Genomic DNA, 25692 nt, shown 5'->3' on the forward strand with positions numbered 1-25692 from the left:
AATTTTTTTGGAGTAACCCATTAATACAAACAAATTGTAGCAATAGAACGCCGACAAGACAAGATGAATTGAGAATAGAAGTGTAAGACAACGTCAGTAGAAATGTCTAACACTTATTACATGTAAAAAATGTGCATACACAGTTGATTCATCATGTAAAGTCTAAGGCGTGGAACTACGATTGCGTGGCGCATAAAATGTGCAGATCTAGACGAAGAATGTAGCATAAGATCAAACCAGCATACCTTGTTAAGTCTGCTTTGGGCCAATCTGTATCGAGCCTGTGGACATGAACATGTATCATATATCCTTCCGAAAGCAGTTGTACATAGCAGCTTGGATACAAAAGCAGTAGACAACGATCATCCAAAAGAGCGAACAGCTGCAACTGTGAGCCCAAAAGACATGTGCCCCTCTGTGACTAAGCATCTTTGGTAGGGCTGAAAAGGGGACGGAGTTACAATTAGACAGTGTAGGACATATCAGTCTAAGACAGGAATCTAAACAAAAATATTTTCTTGCCTAGGCGTTCATGGACAACCTAGAGGTACGACGAAAAAGGTACCTAGGGGCAGTAGCGTTATCTGCTGCATCCTTGGAGCCAGTGGTTCCTCCATCTACGTCGATGAACAACCTCTTTGTAACTGTCTTTGCAGGCGAAGACCTTGTCCTAGAACGAAAAGCTCGGTTAGCAACAATTTCAAAAGCTAATGATCAATTTTTTGTGACACCCCAGGTGTCAGCTTCGTGTTACGTCGGGAGATTAATCCTAATCTCGGATGCTCAGTAAAAATTTCTCTTTCTCGCTCGCGTATGTCTCTGATTATCCAGATTATTTATTCACATTTCGCCGAATTCGGAATTATTCAATCTCACAGAAGGCCAATTTGGAGCCTGTTAAAAACTTTTATTCTCGACGAATGCAAACTCGATAATCAATCTCGATTTATAAATTTCATCTGAAGCTCATTAAATCAAACTCTCGACGGCTGTTATTTGATCTGAGCCCGAGTCCGATTCCTCGATCATCGATCTATGTCTGACTATTTTATCCGAGTCCGTACTCTTAAACGGAATACTCAGTATGTCGCCCTCTAATTAATTCTTACTCGACTCAGCCTAGTATCTTTGTATCTAAACCGAATTCAAAACTCACTCCGACAGCGATTTTTAAAATGTCACGATTCGCTTTCTCCGACTAAAATTCAAAGCCGATTAGAAATCTGAGAGACACATTTATTTCTAAAATAGTGCGCGAGGAATTATTTCCGAGCGAATTCAAATCCAACTCTCGGACGAACTGATCGCTCAATCGTTCGTTCGTCGAAACTCCAGCTCGCTCTGTTTTTACACAGACGACTTCCGCGAGAGCATTTTCAGTCCGGAAAATAAATTAGCGCGACCCGATTTAGTGTTTTGGGCCGAATCCAGTCCAGCCCATTTGGCCCATTTAAAACCCTAGCCCTAGAGCTCTTCTATAAATAGAAGAACCCCTCACTTGCACTTGGCTTTTATTCATCTACCCCCTAGCCGCCACTTTGTTTTTCTCCCTGTCTTCTTCTCCCACACGGCAGCAGCCCACACCTTCTTCCTCCCTGCGCCCAGCCTTCCCCAAGCTCTAGCGTGCAGGGCAGCAGCGCCCCTTCTGCTCCATGGCCGAGCTCCCTTGGAGCAGACGCTCACCAGCCCAGGCGTGGGCTCCATTTTTTCCAGGGCCGCCGAACTCCATGTCCATGGCGTGGAGCAGCAGCTCCCATTCCTCGGCGACATCCTCCTCGCCGTCGTCCATGGCGCCCCTGCTCCTTCTTCCTCGCACCGCAGCAGCCGAGCTCGCCCTAGCCTCCATTTTTCCAGTCGGCCTTTCCCCCTGCGAGCAGTTTTTCCCATTGTCTTCATCCTCCAGCCGCCATGGACGCCCAAGCCAGTAGCGCCTTGAGCTCGCCCCTGCTTCTCTCTCTCTACCAAGCGCCCCCTGCAATCTTCCCCAAGTTGCCTTCCTCCTCTCCCCAACGGCGCCCTCCTTTTTTTCCTCTCTGTTCCAGACCGGCATCAGAGCAGTGCGCGCAAGCTCTCCCAGCCAAGGACAGCACCATCCCCTCCCCTGCTGCTGCTCGCCTCCTACCTCCTTTTCCCCTAGTGCGACAGCAAGGAACCCCTGTTCTGCCGGCAGCCATGGCATCCAAGTTCTGTGCGCAGCGATGCCGGTCCAAAACAGCAGCCTTGGATCCCCTCTGCATCGCGTGCTTCGCTCGATCTGCGCAGTCCCGACCCACGCCGTCGCATTGGTATTTGGGGACAGCCCATGTCGTGTCGTTGATCTGTGCAGTTCGACCGTCTACGCGTCTCACTTCGCCGGATCTGCGCAGCCCCAACATCGACGACGTTCACCCCGGTGAGACGACGATGATCTTTGTTTGATTCCACATCGGCATTGTTCTCCGGTGATTAAATTGTGTATATGTGTTGTTTTGTTTTTATTTTGTGGAGGCGAGGAACCCCGTGTTTTGCGTGGAGAAGGCAAGTCGTTCAACGCTCGTCGGATGCTCGGAGCGATGCACAAATCGGAATCGCCATCGTCCTTACAAACATCGATTGGGTTTATTTATGGTGAGCCGATGTATGTCGCTCTCGGTCGACTCGATTAATTATTTTGAATGGATGTGTGTAAAATGTTTCGGTTATGCGCATTGGTAGGATCGCGTTTGCTATTGGAGAACAAGAGATTATTTGATGTGTGCGAATTGTAGTGAGTCTAATTAGGTTTTGATCGATGAAGTGCACGTGTGATTATGTGTGTGAAAATACTTTTGTATGAATGGAAGCGTGTAGAGAGGAAAATGAAGTAGAAAAGAACTCTGATGTTTTTATATCTTGGTAGGAAAAATATGTGATGTGTGGTTTGATGCGAAAAACTAAGTTACAAAATGCAGGTTAAGTTTTGGGAGATGTATCGATATGCGTTTATGTGAAAAGTATAATTGTTTTATGCATTGTGATGGGATTCATGATTATATAGGGAGCATATTTATTGTTGTGACGAGTAGTTAGAAAATGCTAGTTGCGTAGAGGATAAATTATTAAAACATGAGTGTCGGAGTTTATATATTAGTGGTCGCGCCACGTTGATTGAAGTGTCTCGAGTGCACGCCACCATATGGTTGTATGCGAGACAAGGTTATGCGCATGGTGAGTTTAGTAAAAATCCATCGGTGTCACTTGTGCTAAGTTGAGGTTTATTTACGCGTAGAAAGTAATGACATGCTTAATACCTATAAGTCTTAGTCGATACTAGAAATTGTTTTGGCTTATATAGAGAGGTGGTGACATGCTGAAGTAGTCATCACTCCCTCTATGTTTATAAGTCGAGTCGAGTCGATGCGCATTATGTGTTTGTTAAATTATGCTTCGCATATAGTGTATGATTGTGCTCACGATTTCGAGTAGACGCTTCAAGTAAATCAAGTAGATTTGTGATACAAGTGTGTAATGGAGTTAGTTGTTTTAGGATAATTATTGAAATACCCGGTTCGTAGGATAAACATGTATGCGTTCATGATTTGGGAAGTAAATGCGTGGTGACTGCGATTTGGAGATTTGTGATTTACGATTCATATGAGTTGGTCGGTGTGCGAATATACTTGTGAATCTGCGTGTTTATAAAAATGTTGTAGTATATGTTGCGTCTCGGATTGCGGCAATAATAGTCAAGTTGACGTGTATGTTATTTAGCGGCGATGTCGTTGCTCTAGTTAATCGAATTGTTAGATGACGTGGTTAAGCCCGTAATCACAGTGAATTGCTTGTTGTAGTCTAAATATGTATGTTTATAGTCGCGGGTAAAAAGTAGTAGTGTTCATGTGATGTCTAAGTTAAAATGCAAATTATTGGGTGAAAAGCGCTTCGATGTTGATTATCGTGGAGAACGCGTGGTTAATTGAGTATGGTAAATCTAGAGCACGAAATGACTTGGATAAAATTTATGAGTCAACTTGATGGTCCTAATTTGACTAATTTAACTCTAATCAACGGTGAAGTGTTAGAATAATTCAAGTCTCTAGAACACGACTAATTCTTCAATTGTATAGAAGCTGAAATGTATTGATTCCTGTTTTGGGCTGCACGCACTGTTTTAGTTGTGTTGTATGTTTGATGAACTAAATGGTGTTTTCTGTAGATATGTGCTATAGAAAAGTGGTAGATAACCTTATTGTCTTGCTGGTGTAAAAATTTGACAGGCATAAGTCTGATCGTTTAGGAGTTATGCTGTTTACAAATTCAGTAACTGAATCTGTCCAAATTCTGTACAGATTTCAGAAACTGTATTGTTTGTTCAATTTAATGTTGCAATCTGTTCATGGTCATTATAAGAAAGTTGTAGATGCTTTTCTTATCTTGCTTGTGTTAAAATTTCATAACTATAGGCCTGACGGTTTAAGAGTTATGAATTTTACAACTTGGCTGCTGTGTTCTGTCCACCGTCAGAACAGATTTCGAAAACTGTGCTGTTTGATTTAGTTAAACATTGAATCACTTCTTAGTGATTATAAAAGTTATGTAGTGCTTTTTCTAAGCTTTCCAAAAAGTCTTGGATCACTATTTTTGGTGATCTGAAGATTAAGTTATGAATGTTTACAGTCTGAAGACTGAATCTGTCCAATTCTGGACAGCAAAGCCTTCTAGTGTATTTTATCCTCAGTTAAATATTGAATCACCTTAAGATGTTTATAAATGATATGTAGACAATTTTATTACCTTTCCAGAAAGTCTAGGATCACCTTGTTTGGATGCCTGAATCTTCAGTTATGAATTTTTAAAGTCATAAGTCTGAATCTGTCCAAATCTGGACAGCGCTGTTGTGTTGACACCTTTTGACCTTGCTAAGTGTTTAATTATGCTGTGATGACAATACCAAAGTTGTGAAGCACTTTTCAAGCTTTCTAGAAAGTCCTAGTTTACTTTTTTGGTTAAATATCTTGTGAGTTATGACTCAAACAAGTGACTGCTGTATTGCTGTCCAAAAATTCTGCTAGTGCGCTTTTGATTGTTTAGTTCACCCTTCTCGCTAAAAATGTTTGGTTTGCTCTTAAGTAATATAGACTTGCCATAGCTAAGCTAGAGATGACATGTGTGTATTGTTTTATATGTTTCTTCTTTAGTTGATTGTGATATGGAATTTCCATAGACATTGATGCCTATGTCATCGGTTAAACTTGTGTTTGGGATGTTTTTGTGTGATCACTAGAGAACTAATGAAAAGCCGTGTCCAAATAAATAAAATGCGCGTACTTGTGGTGTCGTAGTGGTGTTGCGTAAATACATAAAATATTTGCCGTCCTTTAATGGTGTTAATGTGGAACGTCGATAATGTGTAGATAACTAAAGCGAACATGTGATTGTTATGGTGTCTTCAATTTTATTGTTTAGTTCGCCACTGCGTCCTTTTATATCTTGTGCTACTTTTGTGCTACTGTCATTATATTCATACATATGCATCTTGCATCTCATTTAGGACCGAGAGATGACGCTCATGCAAGTGGTGTGGTGCCAACCACAAGATGCCGCGGTGGACGACCTGAAGGATGGACATAACCAGTGGATGCTCGCCAAGCGAGTGCCACCCCAGCAAACACTATCTAAGTGTTAAAATAAAGGCAAGCCCCGGTTTTATGCATAACCGTTTATATATGCTATTTTACTACACTTAATGTTTGTAGGCTTGTATTGTGCACTTAAGTGTAGGAGTTGATTTAAACCCTAGTTGCATGATCTCAGGAATCCTATTGAGATGAATACTAGTATGCTAGGTCGAGTAGCTGCTTTAATAATTAGGGATCTCGGTAGAAGTCGAGTGATTTTTCTAGCACTCGCGCGAGGTCAGGAATTGGTTGTATCCACTTTGATAACAGAATGGTGATGTCTGTGGACACGGGTCCATGGGGACGTGTGGTCTACGAGATGAAATTGGAATAAGGATTAACGTGCGGATACCTGTGTCAAGCGTTTGAACGTACTAAACACATACCGAGAAATATGGTAAATCGGTAAGCCTAGTACCTGAGTGAACCTGCCCGCAGATTGCCCTCCTCACGCGACCTGAGACGTGGTCTCCCATTCCGGTTATGGTGGGTACAAGTGCGGTCACTGCACGACGGCAGTCGGGGTCAGTGAGGCATTGTACGCCAAGGCGGTGAGCCCCTTTCTGTTGCCAGGGAATCGATGGGGACGGTTGATGTGTGTGGGGACGGAGTGCCCCTACATGTCGTGTGTTTAGGTTTACCTTGCAAGGATAAAAACTCGATTCGAATCGTCTGCTTCTCGCAGCTAATGAGACTGCTTGATCCATTGTACTGCATTGAGTAATAAGTGGAAATGAGATGACTGGCAAAAGATGTTGATTGATAAAATGTTTGATACCATGTATGACTAGCTAGGTACACATCTAGTTTAAAAAGGATCATACTAAAACTTGAAAAACTAAAACTTGATTTTAGACTCAGCTAGTGCTTTTGGCAAACCAAACCCCTCAGCCAAACAGCTGCATGTCTAGAGGTAGAGGAGTAGACTCCTCACACCGGGTAAGTCTAGCTGAGTATTAGTATACTCAGCCTTGCTTGTGGCATAATTTTTGCAGGTACTCATTAGGTTGATTTGTTGATGGTGTGACTTGGCCTTCATCCCTGCCACCGGGATAGACGGTCGAGTGGGTTACTGCTTCCGCAGGAGAGGACCAGGAGGAGTAGTGTGGCCAGGCTTCGCCATGTTACTCGGTTTTCTCCGTTAGTTAATTCCGCTGCATTAAAACTTATTGTTATTATTTCTGAAACTCCGATAATGTAATCACTAATGATACTTTCTTAATTTATGGTATTATGCTTTATTGTATTTCTCTGTGCCTCACCTTCGAGTGAGCTAGTGGTATTCGATCCTGGTAAGTGGCTTTATCGGACTAGATCCGAGGGACTAGCGGGTTATTCCTGTTTAAGTGTGTTGCTGACCTTATGGGTGCGACTTGGGCACTTAAGCTGGAATAATTCGGGCGGTTCCGCCACAGCTGGTATCGGAGCGAATACCACCACAGAGGAATCAATAAGTCATGATTACCAACCTTTTCTAAAGTAAAACTTGTTAGAAACCAAAGTTGGATAGATCGTCAGGACGATAAGGATAGACTTAGGACGTGAAGCCTTAGGAAAATAGATGGGTAGCTAGGTGGCTATATTTATATAGGCCATAAAGGCTACTATTTCTACTATTAGGATGTTGTAGAAGCACCCGAAAAATTAGTTAGGTCTGAGAAGACGACTAGAATGAGCATGCATCATGATTGTCGCATCATTGTCTCTTGTGCACCAACATGCTTCTCTCACCTTTATTCCAATATAAGAAATTGTGAATAATGTGATGTATTGCTATGAACTGCAAAAAAAAAGTCTTATCCTGTGTGTCATGATAGTCTTGACTAGGTTGTGTTATGTGCTTCTCTTATCTTGCTATCTAGGTGGCTTTGCAATTGTTCAACCCTTTTGTAAAAAAAAGTTGCTTGTTTTGCCCATAAAAAAAAAGAGACCCCCTTCTCCAAACAATCTAGTGGTTCCCTAGTGAAACCTTTAAAAAAATCATATGCTTATGTTAGTTTTTCTAACCCTTGTGTGTTTTACCCTTGAATTTACACCTGCACAGTTTGTAGGACCCTGTAGCTTGACCGCTAGACCAGCCCAAGTCTCCTTGTATACTGGTTGTGTCAAAAAAAAACATCGTTTGGTGTCTAGTTGCGCAAACCATGACCAAGCCATGTTTCTTTCCATAAATCCTTGCCCCTAAAACTTCATAGCGTTTCTGTCGATCATCCTAGCTGATCCTGTTTGCCTACCTCTCCTTTCGCTGGGATCTGGCAATCCTTCTTCTAGTGAATCATGTTTGCTTTATCGTCCGAATCTCGGGATCCCCTATTTATTCTGCCCCGTTATCTGGTTATCTGCTATAACCCGTTCTCAAGTATCGGATGTTGATCTGCCTAAATCTCTCATTTCTGGTCATTCTCATACCCCCTTTCTCCGAGGATCATGACGCTTGTTTTAGCAACTGTATCTCTAAACAGTGTATCCATGTGGATTAATGAATGTTGCTGTTATCTTTGGATCTCTCATGTCTCTAAAAGCTTATCAATCTCGATCTCATGGTTGGTTCCTCCTCATATTAAATATCGTATCAATCTTTGGCTGATAATTCTCGTGATGATCATAAAATAGTTCTCTGAGTTGAAGAAAATTCTCATATGATGCTCTTTTGCCAGCAATCTCTGCTTCAACTCCGATCACACTCTTATTTCTGAGCCATACTCTCATAGGCTCCATCTATAATTGCTATGTGGATTTCATTGGTTACGTTTGGTAATGGTGTCATGACTAATGACTGATGGTGCCGCGACGAGACCGAGAGCCTACTATGGTGCACACATGATTGAGCTGCTCGGCACGCGCTGGTATCGCGGTTAATAGTCGTGATCCATTGCGAGGCTATACTGATGTGCTGTCTTTTGTGGACACTCTCTCAGAATGATCGCTGCATTTTGTCTCGATATGTCGCGATATTCTACCCAAATCTATCTTCAGTATCTTGTCAGATCACATCTCACGAATTTGCATCCATCTTCGGTCTGGGAGTTACATGCTTCTCCACCCTTAAAGATCCTCATTCGAATCTCGGGACGAGATTCTTTTTAAGGGGGGAAGGCTGTGACACCCCAGGTGTCAGCTTCGTGTTACGTCGGGAGATTAATCCTAATCTCGGATGCTCAGTAAAAATTTCTCTTTCTCGCTCGCGTATGTCTCTGATTATCCAGATTATTTATTCACATTTCGCCGAATTCGGAATTATTCAATCTCACAGAAGGCCAATTTGGAGCCTGTTAAAAACTTTTATTCTCGACGAATGCAAACTCGATAATCAATCTCGATTTATAAATTTCATCTGAAGCTCATTAAATCAAACTCTCGACGGCTGTTATTTGATCTGAGCCCGAGTCCGATTCCTCGAACATCGATCTATGTCTGACTATTTTATCCGAGTCCGTACTCTTAAACGGAATACTCAGTATGTCGCCCTCTAATTAATTCTTACTCGACTCAGCCTAGTATCTTTGTATCTAAACCGAATTCAAAACTCACTCCGACAGCGATTTTTAAAATGTCACGATTCGCTTTCTCCGACTAAAATTCAAAGCCGATTAGAAATCTGAGAGACACATTTATTTCTAAAATAGTGCGCGAGGAATTATTTCCGAGCGAATTCAAATCCAACTCTCGGACGAACTGATCGCTCAATCGTTCGTTCGTCGAAACTCCAGCTCGCTCTGTTTTTACACAGACGACTTCCGCGAGAGCATTTTCAGTCCGGAAAATAAATTAGCGCGACCCGATTTAGTGTTTTGGGCCGAATCCAGTCCAGCCCATTTGGCCCATTTAAAACCCTAGCCCTAGAGCTCTTCTATAAATAGAAGAACCCCTCACTTGCACTTGGCTTTTATTCATCTACCCCCTAGCCGCCACTTTGTTTTTCTCCCTGTCTTCTTCTCCCACACGGCAGCAGCCCACACCTTCTTCCTCCCTGCGCCCAGCCTTCCCCAAGCTCTAGCGTGCAGGGCAGCAGCGCCCCTTCTGCTCCATGGCCGAGCTCCCTTGGAGCAGACGCTCACCAGCCCAGGCGTGGGCTCCATTTTTTCCAGGGCCGCCGAACTCCATGTCCATGGCGTGGAGCAGCAGCTCCCATTCCTCGGCGACATCCTCCTCGCCGTCGTCCATGGCGCCCCTGCTCCTTCTTCCTCGCACCGCAGCAGCCGAGCTCGCCCTAGCCTCCATTTTTCCAGTCGGCCTTTCCCCCTGCGAGCAGTTTTTCCCATTGTCTTCATCCTCCAGCCGCCATGGACGCCCAAGCCAGTAGCGCCTTGAGCTCGCCCCTGCTTCTCTCTCTCTACCAAGCGCCCCCTGCAATCTTCCCCAAGTTGCCTTCCTCCTCTCCCCAACGGCGCCCTCCTTTTTTTCCTCTCTGTTCCAGACCGGCATCAGAGCAGTGCGCGCAAGCTCTCCCAGCCAAGGACAGCACCATCCCCTCCCCTGCTGCTGCTCGCCTCCTACCTCCTTTTCCCCTAGTGCGACAGCAAGGAACCCCTGTTCTGCCGGCAGCCATGGCATCCAAGTTCTGTGCGCAGCGATGCCGGTCCAAAACAGCAGCCTTGGATCCCCTCTGCATCGCGTGCTTCGCTCGATCTGCGCAGTCCCGACCCACGCCGTCGCATTGGTATTTGGGGACAGCCCATGTCGTGTCGTTGATCTGCACAGTTCGACCGTCTACGCGTCTCACTTCGCCGGATTTGCGCAGCCCCAACATCGACGACGTTCACCCCGGTGAGACGACGATGATCTTTGTTTGATTCCACATCGGCATTGTTCTCCGGTGATTAAATTGTGTATATGTGTTGTTTTGTTTTATTTTGTGGAGGCGAGGAACCCCGTGTTTTGCGTGGAGAAGGCAAGTCGTTCAACGCTCGTCGGATGCTCGGAGCGATGCACAAATCGGAATCGCCATCGTCCTTACAAACACCGATTGGGTTTGTTTATGGTGAGCCGATGTATGTCGCTCTCGGTCGACTCGATTAATTATTTTGAATGGATGTGTGTAAAATGTTTCGGTTATGCGCATTGGTAGGATCGCGTTTGCGATTGGAGAACAAGAGGTTATTTGATGTGTGCGAATTGTAGTGAGTCTAATTAGGTTTTGATCGATGAAGTGCACGTGTGATTATGTGTGTGAAAATACTTTTGTATGAATGGAAGCGTGTAGAGAGGAAAATGAAGTAGAAAAGAACTCTGATGTTTTTATATCTTGGTAGGAAAAATATGTGATGTGTGGTTTGATGCGAAAAACTAAGTTACAAAATGCAGGTTAAGTTTTGGGAGATGTATCGATATGCGTTTATGTGAAAAGTATAATTGTTTTATGCATTGTGATGGGATTCATGATTATATAGGGAGCATATTTATTGTTGTGACGAGTAGTTAGAAAATGCTAGTTGCGTAGAGGATAAATTATTAAAACATGAGTGTCGGAGTTTATATATTAGTGGTCGCGCCACGTTGATTGAAGTGTCTCGAGTGCACGCCACCATATGGTTGTATGCGAGACAAGGTTATGCGCATGGTGAGTTTAGTAAAAATCCATCGGTGTCACTTGTGCTAAGTTGAGGTTTATTTACGCATAGAAAGTAATGACATGCTTAATACCTATAAGTCTTAGTCGATACTAGAAATTGTTTTGGCTTATATAGAGAGGTGGTGACATGCTGAAGTAGTCATCACTCCCTCTATGTTTATAAGTCGAGTCGAGTCGATGCGCATTATGTGTTTGTTAAATTATGCTTCGCATATAGTGTATGATTGTGCTCACGATTTCGAGTAGACGCTTCAAGTAAATCAAGTAGATTTGTGATACAAGTGTGTAATGGAGTTAGTTGTTTTAGGATAATTATTGAAATACCCGGTTCGTAGGATAAACATGTATGCGTTCATGATTTGGGAAGTAAATGCGTGGTGACTGCGATTTGGAGATTTGTGATTTACGATTCATATGAGTTGGTCGGTGTGCGAATATACTTGTGAATCTGCGTGTTTATAAAAATGTTGTAGTATATGTTGCGTCTCGGATTGCGGCAATAATAGTCAAGTTGACGTGTATGTTATTTAGCGGCGATGTCGTTGCTCTAGTTAATCGAATTGTTAGATGACGTGGTTAAGCCCGTAATCACAGTGAATTGCTTGTTGTAGTCTAAATATGTATGTTTATAGTCGCGGGTAAAAAGTAGTAGTGTTCATGTGATGTCTAAGTTAAAATGCAAATTATTGGGTGAAAAGCGCTTCGATGTTGATTATCGTGGAGAACGCGTGGTTAATTGAGTATGGTAAATCTAGAGCACGAAATGACTTGGATAAAATTTATGAGTCAACTTGATGGTCCTAATTTGACTAATTTAACTCTAATCAACGGTGAAGTGTTAGAATAATTCAAGTCTCTAGAACACGACTAATTCTTCAATTGTATAGAAGCTGAAATGTATTGATTCCTGTTTTGGGCTGCACGCACTGTTTTAGTTGTGTTGTATGTTTGATGAACTAAATGGTGTTTTCTGTAGATATGTGCTATAGAAAAGTGGTAGATAACCTTATTGTCTTGCTGGTGTAAAAATTTGACAGGCATAAGTCTGATCGTTTAGGAGTTATGCTGTTTACAAATTCAGTAACTGAATCTGTCCAAATTCTGTACAGATTTCAGAAACTGTATTGTTTGTTCAATTTAATGTTGCAATCTGTTCATGGTCATTATAAGAAAGTTGTAGATGCTTTTCTTATCTTGCTTGTGTTAAAATTTCATAACTATAGGCCTGACGGTTTAAGAGTTATGAATTTTACAACTTGGCTGCTGTGTTCTGTCCACCGTCAGAACAGATTTCGAAAACTGTGCTGTTTGATTTAGTTAAACATTGAATCACTTCTTAGTGATTATAAAAGTTATGTAGTGCTTTTTCTAAGCTTTCCAAAAAGTCTTGGATCACTATTTTTGGTGATCTGAAGATTAAGTTATGAATGTTTACAGTCTGAAGACTGAATCTGTCCAATTCTGGACAGCAAAGCCTTCTAGTGTATTTTATCCTCAGTTAAATATTGAATCACCTTAAGATGTTTATAAATGATATGTAGACAATTTTATTACCTTTCCAGAAAGTCTAGGATCACCTTGTTTGGATGCCTGAATCTTCAGTTATGAATTTTTAAAGTCATAAGTCTGAATCTGTCCAAATCTGGACAGCGCTGTTGTGTTGACACCTTTTGACCTTGCTAAGTGTTTAATCATGCTGTGATGACAATACCAAAGTTGTGAAGCACTTTTCAAGCTTTCTAGAAAGTCCTAGTTTACTTTTTTGGTTAAATATCTTGTGAGTTATGACTCAAACAAGTGACTGCTGTATTGCTGTCCAAAAATTCTGCTAGTGCGCTTTTGATTGTTTAGTTCACCCTTCTCGCTAAAAATGTTTGGTTTGCTCTTAAGTAATATAGACTTGCCATAGCTAAGCTAGAGATGACATGTGTGTATTGTTTTATATGTTTCTTCTTTAGTTGATTGTGATATGGAATTTCCATAGACATTGATGCCTATGTCATCGGTTAAACTTGTGTTTGGGATGTTTTTGTGTGATCACTAGAGAACTAATGAAAAGCCGTGTCCAAATAAATAAAATGCGCGTACTTGTGGTGTCGTAGTGGTGTTGCATAAATACATAAAATATTTGCCGTCATTTAATGGTGTTAATGTGGAACGTCGATAATGTGTAGATAACTAAAGCGAACATGTGATTGTTATGGTGTCTTCCATTTTATTGTTTAGTTCGCCACTGCGTCCTTTTATATCTTGTGCTACTTTTGTGCTACTGTCATTATATTCATACATATGCATCTTGCATCTCATTTAGGACCGAGAGATGACGCTCATGCAAGTGGTGTGGTGCCAACCACAAGATGCCGCGGTGGACGACCTGAAGGATGGACATAACCAGTGGATGCTCGCCAAGCGAGTGCCACCCTAGCAAACACTATCTAAGTGTTAAAATAAAGGCAAGCCCCGGTTTTATGCATAACCGTTTATATATGCTATTTTACTACACTTAATGTTTGTAGGCTTGTATTGTGCACTTAAGTGTAGGAGTTGATTTAAACCCTAGTTGCATGATCTCAGGAATCCTATTGAGATGAATACTAGTATGCTAGGTCGAGTAGCTGCTTTAATAATTAGGGATCTCGGTAGAAGTCGAGTGATTTTTCTAGCACTCGCGCGAGGTCAGGAATTGGTTGTATCCACTTTGATAACAGAATGGTGATGTCTGTGGACACGGGTCCATGGGGACGCGTGGTCTACGAGATGAAATTGGAATAAGGATTAACGTGCGGATACCTGTGTCAAGCGTTTGAACGTACTAAACACATACCGAGAAATATGGTAAATCGGTAAGCCTAGTACCTGAGTGAACCTGCCCGCAGATTGCCCTCCTCACGCGACCTGAGACGTGGTCTCCCATTCCGGTTATGGTGGGTACAAGTGCGGTCACTGCACGACGGCAGTCGGGGTCAGTGAGGCATTGTACGCCAAGGCGGTGAGCCCCTTTCTGTTGCCAGGGAATCGATGGGGACGGTTGATGTGTGTGGGGACGGAGTGCCCCTACATGTCGTGTGTTTAGGTTTACCTTGCAAGGATAAAAACTCGATTCGAATCGTCTGCTTCTCGCAGCTAATGAGACTGCTTGATCCATTGTACTGCATTGAGTAATAAGTGGAAATGAGATGACTGGCAAAAGATGTTGATTGATAAAATGTTTGATACCATGTATGACTAGCTAGGTACACATCTAGTTTAAAAAGGATCATACTAAAACTTGAAAAACTAAAACTTGATTTTAGACTCAGCTAGTGCTTTTGGCAAACCAAACCCCTCAGCCAAACAGCTGCATGTCTAGAGGTAGAGGAGTAGACTCCTCACACCGGGTAAGTCTAGCTGAGTATTAGTATACTCAGCCTTGCTTGTGGCATAATTTTTGCAGGTACTCATTAGGTTGATTTGTTGATGGTGTGACTTGGCCTTCATCCCTGCCACCGGGATAGACGGTCGAGTGGGTTACTGCTTCCGCAGGAGAGGACCAGGAGGAGTAGTGTGGCCAGGCTTCGCCATGTTACTCGGTTTTCTCCGTTAGTTAATTCCGCTGCATTAAAACTTATTGTTATTATTTCTGAAACTCCGATAATGTAATCACTAATGATACTTTCTTAATTTATGGTATTATGCTTTATTGTATTTCTCTGTGCCTCACCTTCGAGTGAGCTAGTGGTATTCGATCCTGGTAAGTGGCTTTATCGGACTAGATCCGAGGGACTAGCGGGTTATTCCTGTTTAAGTGTGTTGCTGACCTTATGGGTGCGACTTGGGCACTTAAGCTGGAATAATTCGGGCGGTTCCGCCACATTTTTGCCTCTATCCAAAGTACCAATCTGACAGATGAGGCTTTGTTTTAGAAACAGCAGCAACAAAATTGATGGCGACATTGATACACACCTTGCATATGCACGAAGTACAAACAAGCATTAAAGGTGCAGAAAACAGATTATGGACAAAAAACAAACCTAACTAAGCAAACAAATGAGTATATGCATTGATAATGCAGCGACCGCTGCTTAGTAGCGACCAATGATAGAACACAGAAAATTAAATTAGCGACCGCTGCTCAGTTTTCTTCTTTTGAATCCTTGTTTGAAAGTTGAATGCTATCTTACATCCTTAGGTGAAAATTGTGAAGGCAATGCAGATCCAGAAAGCCTTTCTGACATTGACGATGCAGAGGTGCTTTCTCAATGAGTCCTTTTTGTCACATTTTTCAAGATTATCCCATTGCACAAGTAGTTATATCCTTAGAGGTGTAGTGATAACCATACAAGCCTTTGCAATTAGTTGTGATGCTATCTATCAATTTTATAGGCTGATGGGTACCTTCACAATGAGGAAGAAACACAATATAAAAAGATTATCTGGGAGGAAATGAACAAAGAGTACCTTGAGGTAGGTAACTCTGTCTATGGTCGCATTTTTCCATGTTGATCAGAGAATGGTACTACCTTCTTTTTTATTTTACAGGAACAAGCAGCTAAGGAAGCATTGGCAGCTGAATTGGCAGCTACAGGGATTGATCCAGAAGCGGGAAAGAAAGTAAGGAACAATTTGGGGCGACCAAACTTCTTGTTTAACTTTGGCAACTGAATTGGCAGCTAGAGTCTGAATGGTTTATACTCCCCTCCATTCCAAACTATAAAGCATTTTTCTAGATGCATAGTTTTTGTTTTGAATCTAATATATGATTTGGACAGCATTCATGCCAGCCCAAGTTATTGGACGAGAAGCAGACCACTATCTACAAAAGGGTTGTACACAAGAATTATAACTTGAAGATGAAAGCATCAAGGTTTATTTTCAGTGAAATCAGCTGGAAGTTCTGAGAGCACCTAGAGGGGGGGTGAATAGGTGATCCTGTGAAACTTAAAAACTTAAGCCACAAAACTTGGTTAATCGCTAGCACAATAATTGCCAAGTGGCTAAAGAGGAATCCTCAACAAAACACAATAACCAACAAGGATCAATCACAGAGATGGCACGGTGGTTATCCCGTGGTTCGGCCATGACCAACGCTTGCCTACTCCACGTTGTGGCGTCCCAACGGACGAGGGTTGCAATCAACCCCTCTCAAGCGGTCCAAAGACCCACTTGAATACCACGGTGTTTTGTTTGCTTTACTCAATCCCGTTTGCGAGGAATCTCCACAAATTTGGAGCCTCTCGCCCTTACACTTGAAATTCACAAAGAACACGGAGCAAGGGAGGGATTAGCAATGCACTCAAGACAAGAAATCACAGCAACACCACGCACACAAGTCGCAACGAGAGCTCACAACACAACTCAATGAGTTCACCACTCAACTAGAGCTCTAATTGCTATTGCAAAGAATCAAAGGCGCGGAATCGATGTCTTGGTGCTTAGGAATGCTTAGGAGATTGCTTGGTATTCTCCTCCATGCGCCTAGGGGTCCCTTTTATAGCCCCAAGGCAGCTAGGAGCCGTTGAGAGCAATCTAGGAAGGCTGATCTTGCCTTCTGTCGACTGGCGCACCGGACAGTCCGGTGCACACCGGACACTGTCCGGTGCCCGATTTCCTTCCATAAATGGCACAGTCAACCGTTGGCAGCCTGAGAGCCGTTGGCGCACCGGACATGTCCGGTGCACACCGGACAGACCGGTGCCCCCTTCTAGCCGTTGGCTCGGCCACGTGTCCCGCGCAGATCGCGCGGCCGACCGTTGGCCCTGCCGACCGTTGGCTCACCGGACAGTCCGGTGCACACCGGACAGTCCGGTGAATTATAGTCGTACGTCGACGAAGAATTCCCGAGAGCGACGAGTTCGCCTGTGAACGGCCCACCGGACAGTTCGGTGCACCACCGGATAGTCCGATGAATTATAGCTGTACACCGCCGTCGAAGTCCCGAGAGCAGCCTTTTCCCTCGAGCCAGCCTGGCGCACCGGACACTGTCCGGTGCACCACCGGACAGTCCGGTGCACCCAGACTGGGCAGACTTTGGCTGCTCGAGCCATCTCTTCTCCAACTCGATTTTTTCTGTTTCCAGCACTTAGACACAACACATTAGTCCATAAAACAATGTACTAAGTCTGAGAAACATACCTTTATCCTTGATTTGTACTTTGTCCACCTTTTTACAATTAGGCACTTGTGTTGAACACTAAATCACCAAAATACTTAGAAATGGCCCAAGGGCACATTTCCCTTTCAATCTCCCCCTTTTTGGTGATTTATGCCAACACAACATAAAGCAAGTAGAACAAGTACAAAATCAATTCAAATTAGAACTCAAAATTGTTTTGATTCAATTTGACATATATGGATCACTCTATGCCACCACTTGGTTTGTTTTAACTCAAATTCCTATCTCTAAGTCAAAACCACTTGTAGAGACATAAAGAGAGGTTTTCCAAAGAAATTTGATCAAGGATTTCAAAAACTCCCCCTTTTTCCCATAATCAACACTTCTCCCCACAAGAGGCCAACTTTTGACATAAGAGACAATAAAAGAGTTTTGACAAACCAAAAGCTCTAATCTACTATTTTCAAAATTTCTCAAGTGGTAGCTGATCCATTTATCGCTTTGGCCTTTATTTTCTCCCCCTTTGGCATTAAGCACCAAAACGGGATCAATCTTGGCCCTTTAACCCCATTGCCTCACCAAAATCTTCAAATAAGAGCAAATGGGCAATAAGAGTATAAAGATGTACTTGGAAAAGTTACTCTTTTCATCGGAGTGCAGTGGAAGTCTTGCATGGTCCAAGTCCACCTTTTCCCTTTCAATCCTCCTTTGAGACTAAAACAGCCAAACTCAAATACATGGTTAGTCTCAAAGTGTCAAGTTGTAGCACAGCTCCCCCTAAATATGTGCATCACTTGCAGAAAGGACTTGTGAGGTCCAGGGAGTGTTTGTACAACTTGAGCACCACAATAAGCAACAAAATGCAGAATGATCATGATCAAAGGCATAAACACATGTATGCTACATTTCAATCCAAGTTCCGCGAATCCAAGATATTGAGCTCACTACGCAGCCTGCAAAAGGTCTTCTCATCTAGAGGCTTGGTAAAGATATCGGCTAGCTGGTTCTCGGTGCTAACATGAAACACTTCGATATCTCCCTTTTGCTGGTGGTCTCTCAAAAAGTGATGCCGGATGTCAATGTGCTTTGTGCGGCTGTGCTCAACAGGATTTTCCGCTATTCGGATAGCACTCTCATTGTCACATAGGAGTGGGACTTTGCTCAGATTGTAGCCAAAGTCCCGGAGGGTTTACCTCATCCAAAGCAGTTGCGCGCAACACTGTCCTGCGGCAACGTACTCGGCCTCAGCGGTGGATAGGGCAACGGAGGTTTGTTTCTTAGAGGTCCATGACACCAGGGACCTTCCTAAGAATTGGCACGTCCCCGATGTACTCTTCCTATCGACCTTACATCCGGCATAGTCGGAATCTGAGTACCCAATCAAGTCAAAGTTAGACCCCTTTGGATACCAGATCCCGAAGCAAGGCGTAGCGACTAAATATCGAAGAATTCGCTTCACAGCCACTAAGTGACACTCCTTAGGATCGGATTGAAATCTAGCACATATGCATACGCTAAGCATAATATCCGGTCTACTAGCACATAAATAAAGCAAAGAACCTATCATGGACCGGTATGCTTTTTGATCAACGGACTTACCTCCTTTGTTGAGGTCGGTGTGCCCGTCAGTTCCCATCGGCGTCTTTGCGGGCTTGGCATCCTTCATCCCAAACCGCTTTAGCAAGTCTTGCGTGTACTTCGTTTAGGAGATGAAAGTGCCGTCCTTGAGTTGCTTCACTTGGAACCCAAGGAAGTAGTTCAACTCACCCATCATCGACATCTCGAATTTCTGCGTCATCACCCTGCTAAACTCTTCACAAGACTTTTGATTAGTAGAACCAAATATTATGTCATCGACATAAATTTGGCACACAAAAAGATCACCATCGCAAGTCTTAGTAAAAAGAGTTGGATCGGCTTTCCCAACCTTGAAAGCATTAGCAATTAAAAAGTCTCTAAGGCATTCATACCATGCTCTTGGGGCTTGCTTAAGTCCATAGAGCGCCTTAGAGAGCTTACACACGTGGTCGGGGTACCGTTCATCCTCGAAGCCAGGGGGTTGCTCCACGTACACCTCCTCTTTGATCGGCCCGTTGAGGAAAGCGCTCTTCACATCCATTTGGTACAACCTGAAAGAATGGTGAGCGGCATATGCTAGCAAGATACGAATTGATTCTAGCCTAGCCACAGGAGCGAATGTCTCCTCAAAGTCCAAACCTGCGACTTGGGCATAACCTTTTGCCACAAGCCGAGCCTTGTTCCTTGTCACCACCCCATGCTCGTCCTGTTTGTTGTGGAACACCCACTTGGTTCCCACAACATTTTGCTTGGGGCGAGGCACCAGTGTCCAAACTTCATTGCGCTTGAAATTGTTGAGTTCCTCCTGCATGGCCAACACCCAGTCCGGATCTAGCAAGGCCTCTTCTACCCTGAAAGGCTCAATAGAAGAGACAAAAGAGTAATGCTCACAAAAATTAACTAATCTTGAACGAGTAGTTACTCCCTTGCTAATATCACCCAAAATTTGGTCGACGGGATGATCCCTTTGGATCGTCGCTCGAACTTGGGTTGGAGGTGCCTGAGGTGCTTCTTCCTCTTCAACTTGAACATCCTGTGCTCCCCCTTGATCATGCGCCTCCACTTGAGGTACCTGTTCGTCATCTTGGGTTGGAGGATGCACCATAGTTGAGGAAGACAGTTGATCTTGCTCCAAATGTTCCTGAGGCCGTACATCTCCAATCGCCATGGTGCGTATCGCGGCCGTTGGAACGTCTTCTTCATCTACATCATCAAGATCAACAACTTGCTCTCTTGGAGAGCCATTAGTCTCATCAAATACTACGTCGCTAGAGACTTCAACCAAACCCGATGATTTGTTGAAGACCCTATACGCCTTTGTATTTGAATCATAACCTAATAAAAACCCTTCTACAGCCTTGGGAGCAAATTTAGAATTCCTACCCTTCTTCACTAGAATGTAGCATTTACTCCCAAATACACGAAAGTACGATACATTGGGTTTGTTACTAGTCAGTAGCTCATATGAAGTCTTCTTGAGGAGGCGGTGAAGGTAGACCCTGTTGATGGCGTGGCAAGCCGTGTTCACGGCTTCCGACCAAAAGCACTCGGGGGTCTTGAACTCTCCAAGCATAGTCCTCGCCATATCAATGAGCGTCCTGTTCTTCCTCTCTACCACACCATTTTGCTGAGGTGTGTAGGGAGCGGAGAACTCGTGCTTGATCCCCTCCTCCTCAAGGAACTCCTCCACTTGAAGATTCTTGAATTCGGACCCGTTGTCGCTTCTTATCTTCTTCACCTTGAGCTCAAACTCATTTTGAGCTCTCCTTAGGAAGCGCTTAAGGGTCCCTTGGGTTTCAGACTTATCCTGCAAAAAGAACACCCAAGTGAAGCGGGAAAAGTCATCAACAATAACTAGACCATACTTACTTCCTCCTATGCTCAGATAGGCGACGGGTCCGAAGAGGTCCATATGCAGCAGCTCCAGAGGTCTTGACATGGTCATCACATTCTTGCTGTGATGTGCTCCTCCCACTTGTTTACCTGCTTGACAAGCTGCACAAGGTCTATCTTTTTCGAAATGAACATTGGTTAGACCTATCACGTGTTCTCCCTTTAGAAGCTTGTGGAGGTTCTTCATCCCCACATGTGCTAAGCGGCGATGCCACAACCAGCCCATGCAAGTCTTAGCCATTAAGCATGCATCTAGACCGGCCTCTTCTTTTGCAAAATCAACTAAGTAAAGTTTGCCGTCTAGTACACCCTTAAAAGCTAATGAACCATCACATCTTCTAAAGACAGACACATCTACATTTGTAAATAAACAATTATATCCCATATTACATAATTGACTGACAGATAGTAAATTATATCCAAGAGACTCAACTAAAAACACATTAGAGATAGAGTGCTCATTAGATATTGCAATCTTGCCTAAACCTTTCACCTTGCCTTGGTTCCCATCACCGAATATGATTGAATCTTGGGAATCCTTATTCTTGACGTAGGAGGTGAACATTTTCTTCTCCCCCGTCATATGGTTTGTGCATCCGCTGTCGATAATCCAGCTTGAGCCCCCGGATGCATAAACCTGCAAGGCAAATTTAGGCTTGGGTCTCAGGTACCCAACTCTTGTTGGGTCCTACAAGGTTAGTCACAATTTCCTTAGGGACCCAAATGCAAGTTTTATCACCTTTGCATTTTGCCCCTAATTTCCTAGCAACTATCTTCCTATCCTTTCTACAAATAGCAAAGGAAGCATTTAAAGCATGATAAATTGTAGAGGGACCATTCATAACTTTTCTAGGAACATGATGAATATTTTTCCTAGGCACATGATGAATATTTTTCCTAGGCATATCTCTACCATGCATATAGGAAGAACTGGGGGCAAACATAGCATAAGAATCATAGGCATGTGAATAAAAAACATTACAACTCCTATGAGATTGTCTTCTATCATTGTACATAGAAGCATGGTTCTTTTTAGTACTACATGCCATGGGGGCCTTCCCTTTCTCCTTGGCGGAGATGGGAGCCTTATGGCTTGTTAAGTTCTTGGCTTCCCTCTTGAAGCCAAGCCCATCCTTAATTGAGGGGTGTCTACCAATCGTGTAGGCATCCCTAGCAAATTTTAGTTTATCGAAATCACTTTTGCTAGCCTTAAGTTGGACATTAAGACTAGCCAATTCATCATTTAACTTTGCAATCGAGCTATGTGTTCACTACAAGCATCAATATCAAAATCTTTGCATCTATTGCAAATAACAACATTTTCTACACAAGTTGTTGATTTCCTAGCTATTTCTAACTTAGCATTCAAATCATCATTAATGCTCCTTAAGCTAGAAATTGTCTCATGGCAAGAAGATAATTCACAAGAAAGCATTTCATTTCTTTTAACTTCTAAAGCATGAGATTTTTGTGCTTCTACAAATTTGTCATGTTCTTCATACAACAAATCTTCTTGTTTTTCTAGAAGCCTATTCTTATCATTCAAGGCATCAATTAATTCATTAATTTTATCTACCTTGGTTCTATCTAGGCCTTTAAATAGACATGAATAATCTATTTCATCCTCATCACTAGATTCGTCCTCACTTGAAGAAGCATAAGTAGAGTCTCGAGTACATACCTTCTTCTCCCTTGCCATAAGGCATGTGTGACGCTCGTTGGGGAAGAGGGATGACTTGTTGAAGGCGGTGGCGGCGAGTCCTTCATTGTCGGAGTCGGACGAGGAGCAATCTGAATCCCATTCCTTGCCAAGATGTGCCTCGCCCTTTGCCTTCTTATAGTTTTTCTTCTTCTCCCTCTTGTTCCCTTGATCCTGATCACTATTGTTAGCAATAAAATGACCAATCTTACCGCATTTGAAGCATGAGCGCTTCCCTTTGGCTTTGGTCTTGCTTGGCTGTCCCTTGCGACTCTTAAGCGCCATCTTGAATCTCTTGATGATGAGGGCCATCTCTTCATCATTGAGTCCGGTCGCCTCAATTTGTGCTACCTTGCTGGGTAACGCCTCCTTGCTCCTTGTTGCTTTGAGAGCAACGGGTTGAGGCTCATTGATTGGACCGTTTAGAGCGTCGTCCATGTACCTCGCCTCCTTGATCATCATTCGCCCGCTTACGAATTTTCCAAGGACTTCTTCGGGCGACATTTTGGTGTACCTGGGATTCTCACGAATATTATTCACCAAATGAGGATCAAGAACGGTAAAGGACCTTAGCATCAGTCGGACGACGTCGTGGTCTGTCCATCACGTGCTTCCGTAGCTCCTTATTTTGTTGATAAGGGTCTTGAGCCGGTTGTATGTTTGGGTTGGCTCCTCGCCCCTTATCATCGCGAACCGTCCAAGCTCGCCCTCCACCAACTCCATCTTGGTGAGCAAGGTGACGTCGTTCCCCTCATGAGAAATCTTGAGGGTGTCCCATATTTGCTTGACGTTATCCAAGCCGCTCACTTTGTGGTATTCATCCCTGCACAAAGAAGCTAGAAGAACAGTAGTAGCTTGTGCATTCTTATGTATTTGCTCATTAATGAACACAGGACTATCCGTACTATCAAAGTGCATTCCATTCTCTACAATTTCCCATATACTAGGGTGGAGAGAGAATAGGTGACTACGCATTTTGTGGCTCCAAAATCCGTAGTCCTCTCCATCAAAGTGTGGGGGCTTGCCGAGTGGAATGGAGAGCAAATGTGAATTTGAACTTTGCGGAATACGAGAGTAGTCAAAAGAAAAGTTCGAATTAACCGGTTTCCTTCTCTCGTAGTCGTTGTGGTCGTCGTCCTTTTGGGAAGAAGTAGACTCATCGCTGTCGTCGTAATAGACGATCTCCTTGATGCGCCTCGTCTTCTTCTTCTTCCCTTCCTTCCGTCTATGGCCCGAGCCGGAGTCGGTAGGCTTGTCGTCCTTCGGCTCGTTGACGAAGGATTCCTTCTCTTTGTCGTTGATCACGATTCCCTTCCCTTTAGGATCCATCTCTTCGGGCGGTTAGTCCCTTTGTGAAGAGAACGGCTCTGATACCAATTGAGAGCACCTAGAGGGGGGGTGAATAGGTGATCCTGTGAAACTTAAAAGCTTAAGCCACAAAACTTGGTTAATCGTTAGCACAATAATTGCCAAGTGGCTAAAGAGGAATCCTCAACAAAACACAATAACCAACAAGGATCAATCACAGAGATGGCACGGTGGTTATCCCGTGGTTCGGCCAAGACCAACGCTTGCCTACTCCACGTTGTGGCGTCCCAACGGACGAGGGTTGCAATCAACCCCTCTCAAGCGGTCCAAAGACCCACTTGAATACCACGGTGTTTTGTTTGCTTTACTCAATCCCGTTTGCGAGGAATCTCCACAAATTTGGAGCCTCTCGCCCTTACACTTGAAATTCACAAAGAACACGGAGCAAGGGAGGGATTAGCAACGCACTCAAGATAAGAAATCACAGCAACACCACGCACACAAGTCACAACGAGAGCTCACAACACAACTCAATGAGTTCACCACTCAACTAGAGCTCTAATTGCTATTGCAAAGAATCAAAGGCGCGGAATCGATGTCTTGGTGCTTAGGAATGCTTAGGAGATTGCTTGGTATTCTCCTCCATGCGCCTAGGGGTCCCTTTTATAGCCCCAAGGCAGCTAGGAGCCGTTGAGAGCAATCTAGGAAGGCTGATCTTGCCTTCTGTCGACTGGTGCACACCGGACACTGTCCGGTGCCCGATTTCCTTCCATAAATGGCACAGTCGACCGTTGGCAGCCTGAGAGCCATTGGCGCACCGGACATGTCCGGTGCACACCGGACAGACCGGTGTCCCCTTCTAGCCGTTGGCTCGGCCACGTGTCCCGCGCAGATCGCGCGGCCGACCGTTGGCCCTGCCGACCGTTGGCTCACCGGACAGTCCGGTGCACACCGGACAGTCCGGTGAATTATAGCCGTACGTCGACGATGAATTCCCGAGAGCGACGAGTTCGCCTGTGAACGGCCCACCGGACAGTCCGGTGAATTATAGTCGTACACCGCCGTCGAAGTCCCGAGAGCAGCCTTTTCCCTCGAGCCAGCCTGGCGCACCGGACACTGTCCGGTGCACCACCGGACAGTCCAGTGCACCCAGACTGGGCAGACTTTGGCTGCTCGAGCCATCTCTTCTCCAACTCGATTTTTTCTGTTTCCAGCACTTAGACACAACACATTAGTCCATAAAACAATGTACTAAGTCTGAGAAACATACCTTTATCCTTGATTTGTACTTTGTCCACCTTTTTACAGTTAGGCACTTGTGTTGAACACTAAATCACCAAAATACTTAGAAATGGCCCAAGGGCACATTTCCCTTTCAAGTTCCCAATCATGCCCTTCACTGCTATGTCTGTGATTGCACAACGAATTTGAGTTTTGAAGTGTTCTACTTTTGTTGTCTATTGTAACATGAGCTTATGTATTGCAATAGGGCATTAGAAGAGAAGCGTGCACGCTTAGGCTTGGTGGAATGCATGAACCATGAGCTATTGCAGCTGTACCCTGGACTTCATGAGAAGCCAGGTAGAGATTATACTGTGTCAACAATGAGCAAACTCAGCTCTATGTGAAATGTATGTGAACCTTGGTGTGCCTGAGAACGTCGAAAAATGTGTAGATCTGATGGGTTGTCTGAACTATTTATACTGTGTCAACAGTGAGCACTATGTAAATCTGATGGAGACTAAACCTAACCAAAGCTAACAGGTACCTCTATCCCATGAGAGGCATGATCTTGAGGACTATGTCGGTGATGCAACAAAATGTTTCTTATTTGCGTTTTTCTTTAAAATTGAGTATATGCACACTAATCATTATCAGTTACATTTTTTGTTTGTACGAATCATGAAGGCCTGTA

General features: G+C 43.8%; 3 protein-coding genes and 1 pseudogene across 5 annotated transcripts; 2 read left to right on the forward strand and 2 right to left on the reverse strand.

Moving 5' to 3' along the window:
* The first annotated feature begins 1536 nt into the window (after positions 1-1536).
* LOC100304163 (proline-rich receptor-like protein kinase pseudogene) lies at positions 1537-5649 on the forward strand (annotated as a pseudogene). The gene is made up of 3 exons (NR_157286.1): positions 1537-2392; positions 2488-2617; positions 5510-5649. The product of NR_157286.1 is annotated as a proline-rich receptor-like protein kinase pseudogene (transcript).
* LOC100279697 (uncharacterized) lies at positions 1582-2921 on the reverse strand. Its single transcript, NM_001152661.1, has one exon. It carries the CDS (start codon positions 2177-2179, stop codon positions 1619-1621), a length of 561 nt encoding a protein of 186 aa, NP_001146133.1. The 5' UTR covers positions 2180-2921; the 3' UTR covers positions 1582-1618.
* Positions 5650-9182: 3533 nt separating the features above from the next.
* Positions 9183-11043, reverse strand: LOC109940945 (uncharacterized). Its single transcript, XM_020541342.3, has one exon. It carries the CDS (start codon positions 10188-10190, stop codon positions 9630-9632), a length of 561 nt encoding a protein of 186 aa, XP_020396931.1. The 5' UTR covers positions 10191-11043; the 3' UTR covers positions 9183-9629.
* Positions 11044-14758: 3715 nt separating this feature from the next.
* Positions 14759-25660, forward strand: LOC103632961 (transcription factor IIIB 90 kDa subunit). Of its 2 annotated transcripts, XM_008654666.4 has the most exons (6): positions 14759-14786; positions 15377-15435; positions 15571-15651; positions 15727-15798; positions 15957-16051; positions 25267-25660. In XM_008654666.4, the coding sequence occupies exons 1-6, from the start codon at positions 14768-14770 to the stop codon at positions 25403-25405; spliced, it is 465 nt and encodes a 154-aa protein (XP_008652888.2). In that variant the 5' UTR covers positions 14759-14767; the 3' UTR covers positions 25406-25660. The 2 variants fall into 2 exon arrangements, with proteins under 2 accessions (XP_008652888.2, XP_020396810.1); XM_020541221.2 differs by lacking the exon at positions 15957-16051 and having other exon boundaries at positions 25267-25612.
* Positions 25661-25692: the final 32 nt, after the last annotated feature.

This window comes from Zea mays, chromosome 7, assembly GCF_902167145.1.
Source record: "Zea mays cultivar B73 chromosome 7, Zm-B73-REFERENCE-NAM-5.0, whole genome shotgun sequence".
Lineage (NCBI taxonomy): Eukaryota > Viridiplantae > Streptophyta > Magnoliopsida > Poales > Poaceae > Zea > Zea mays.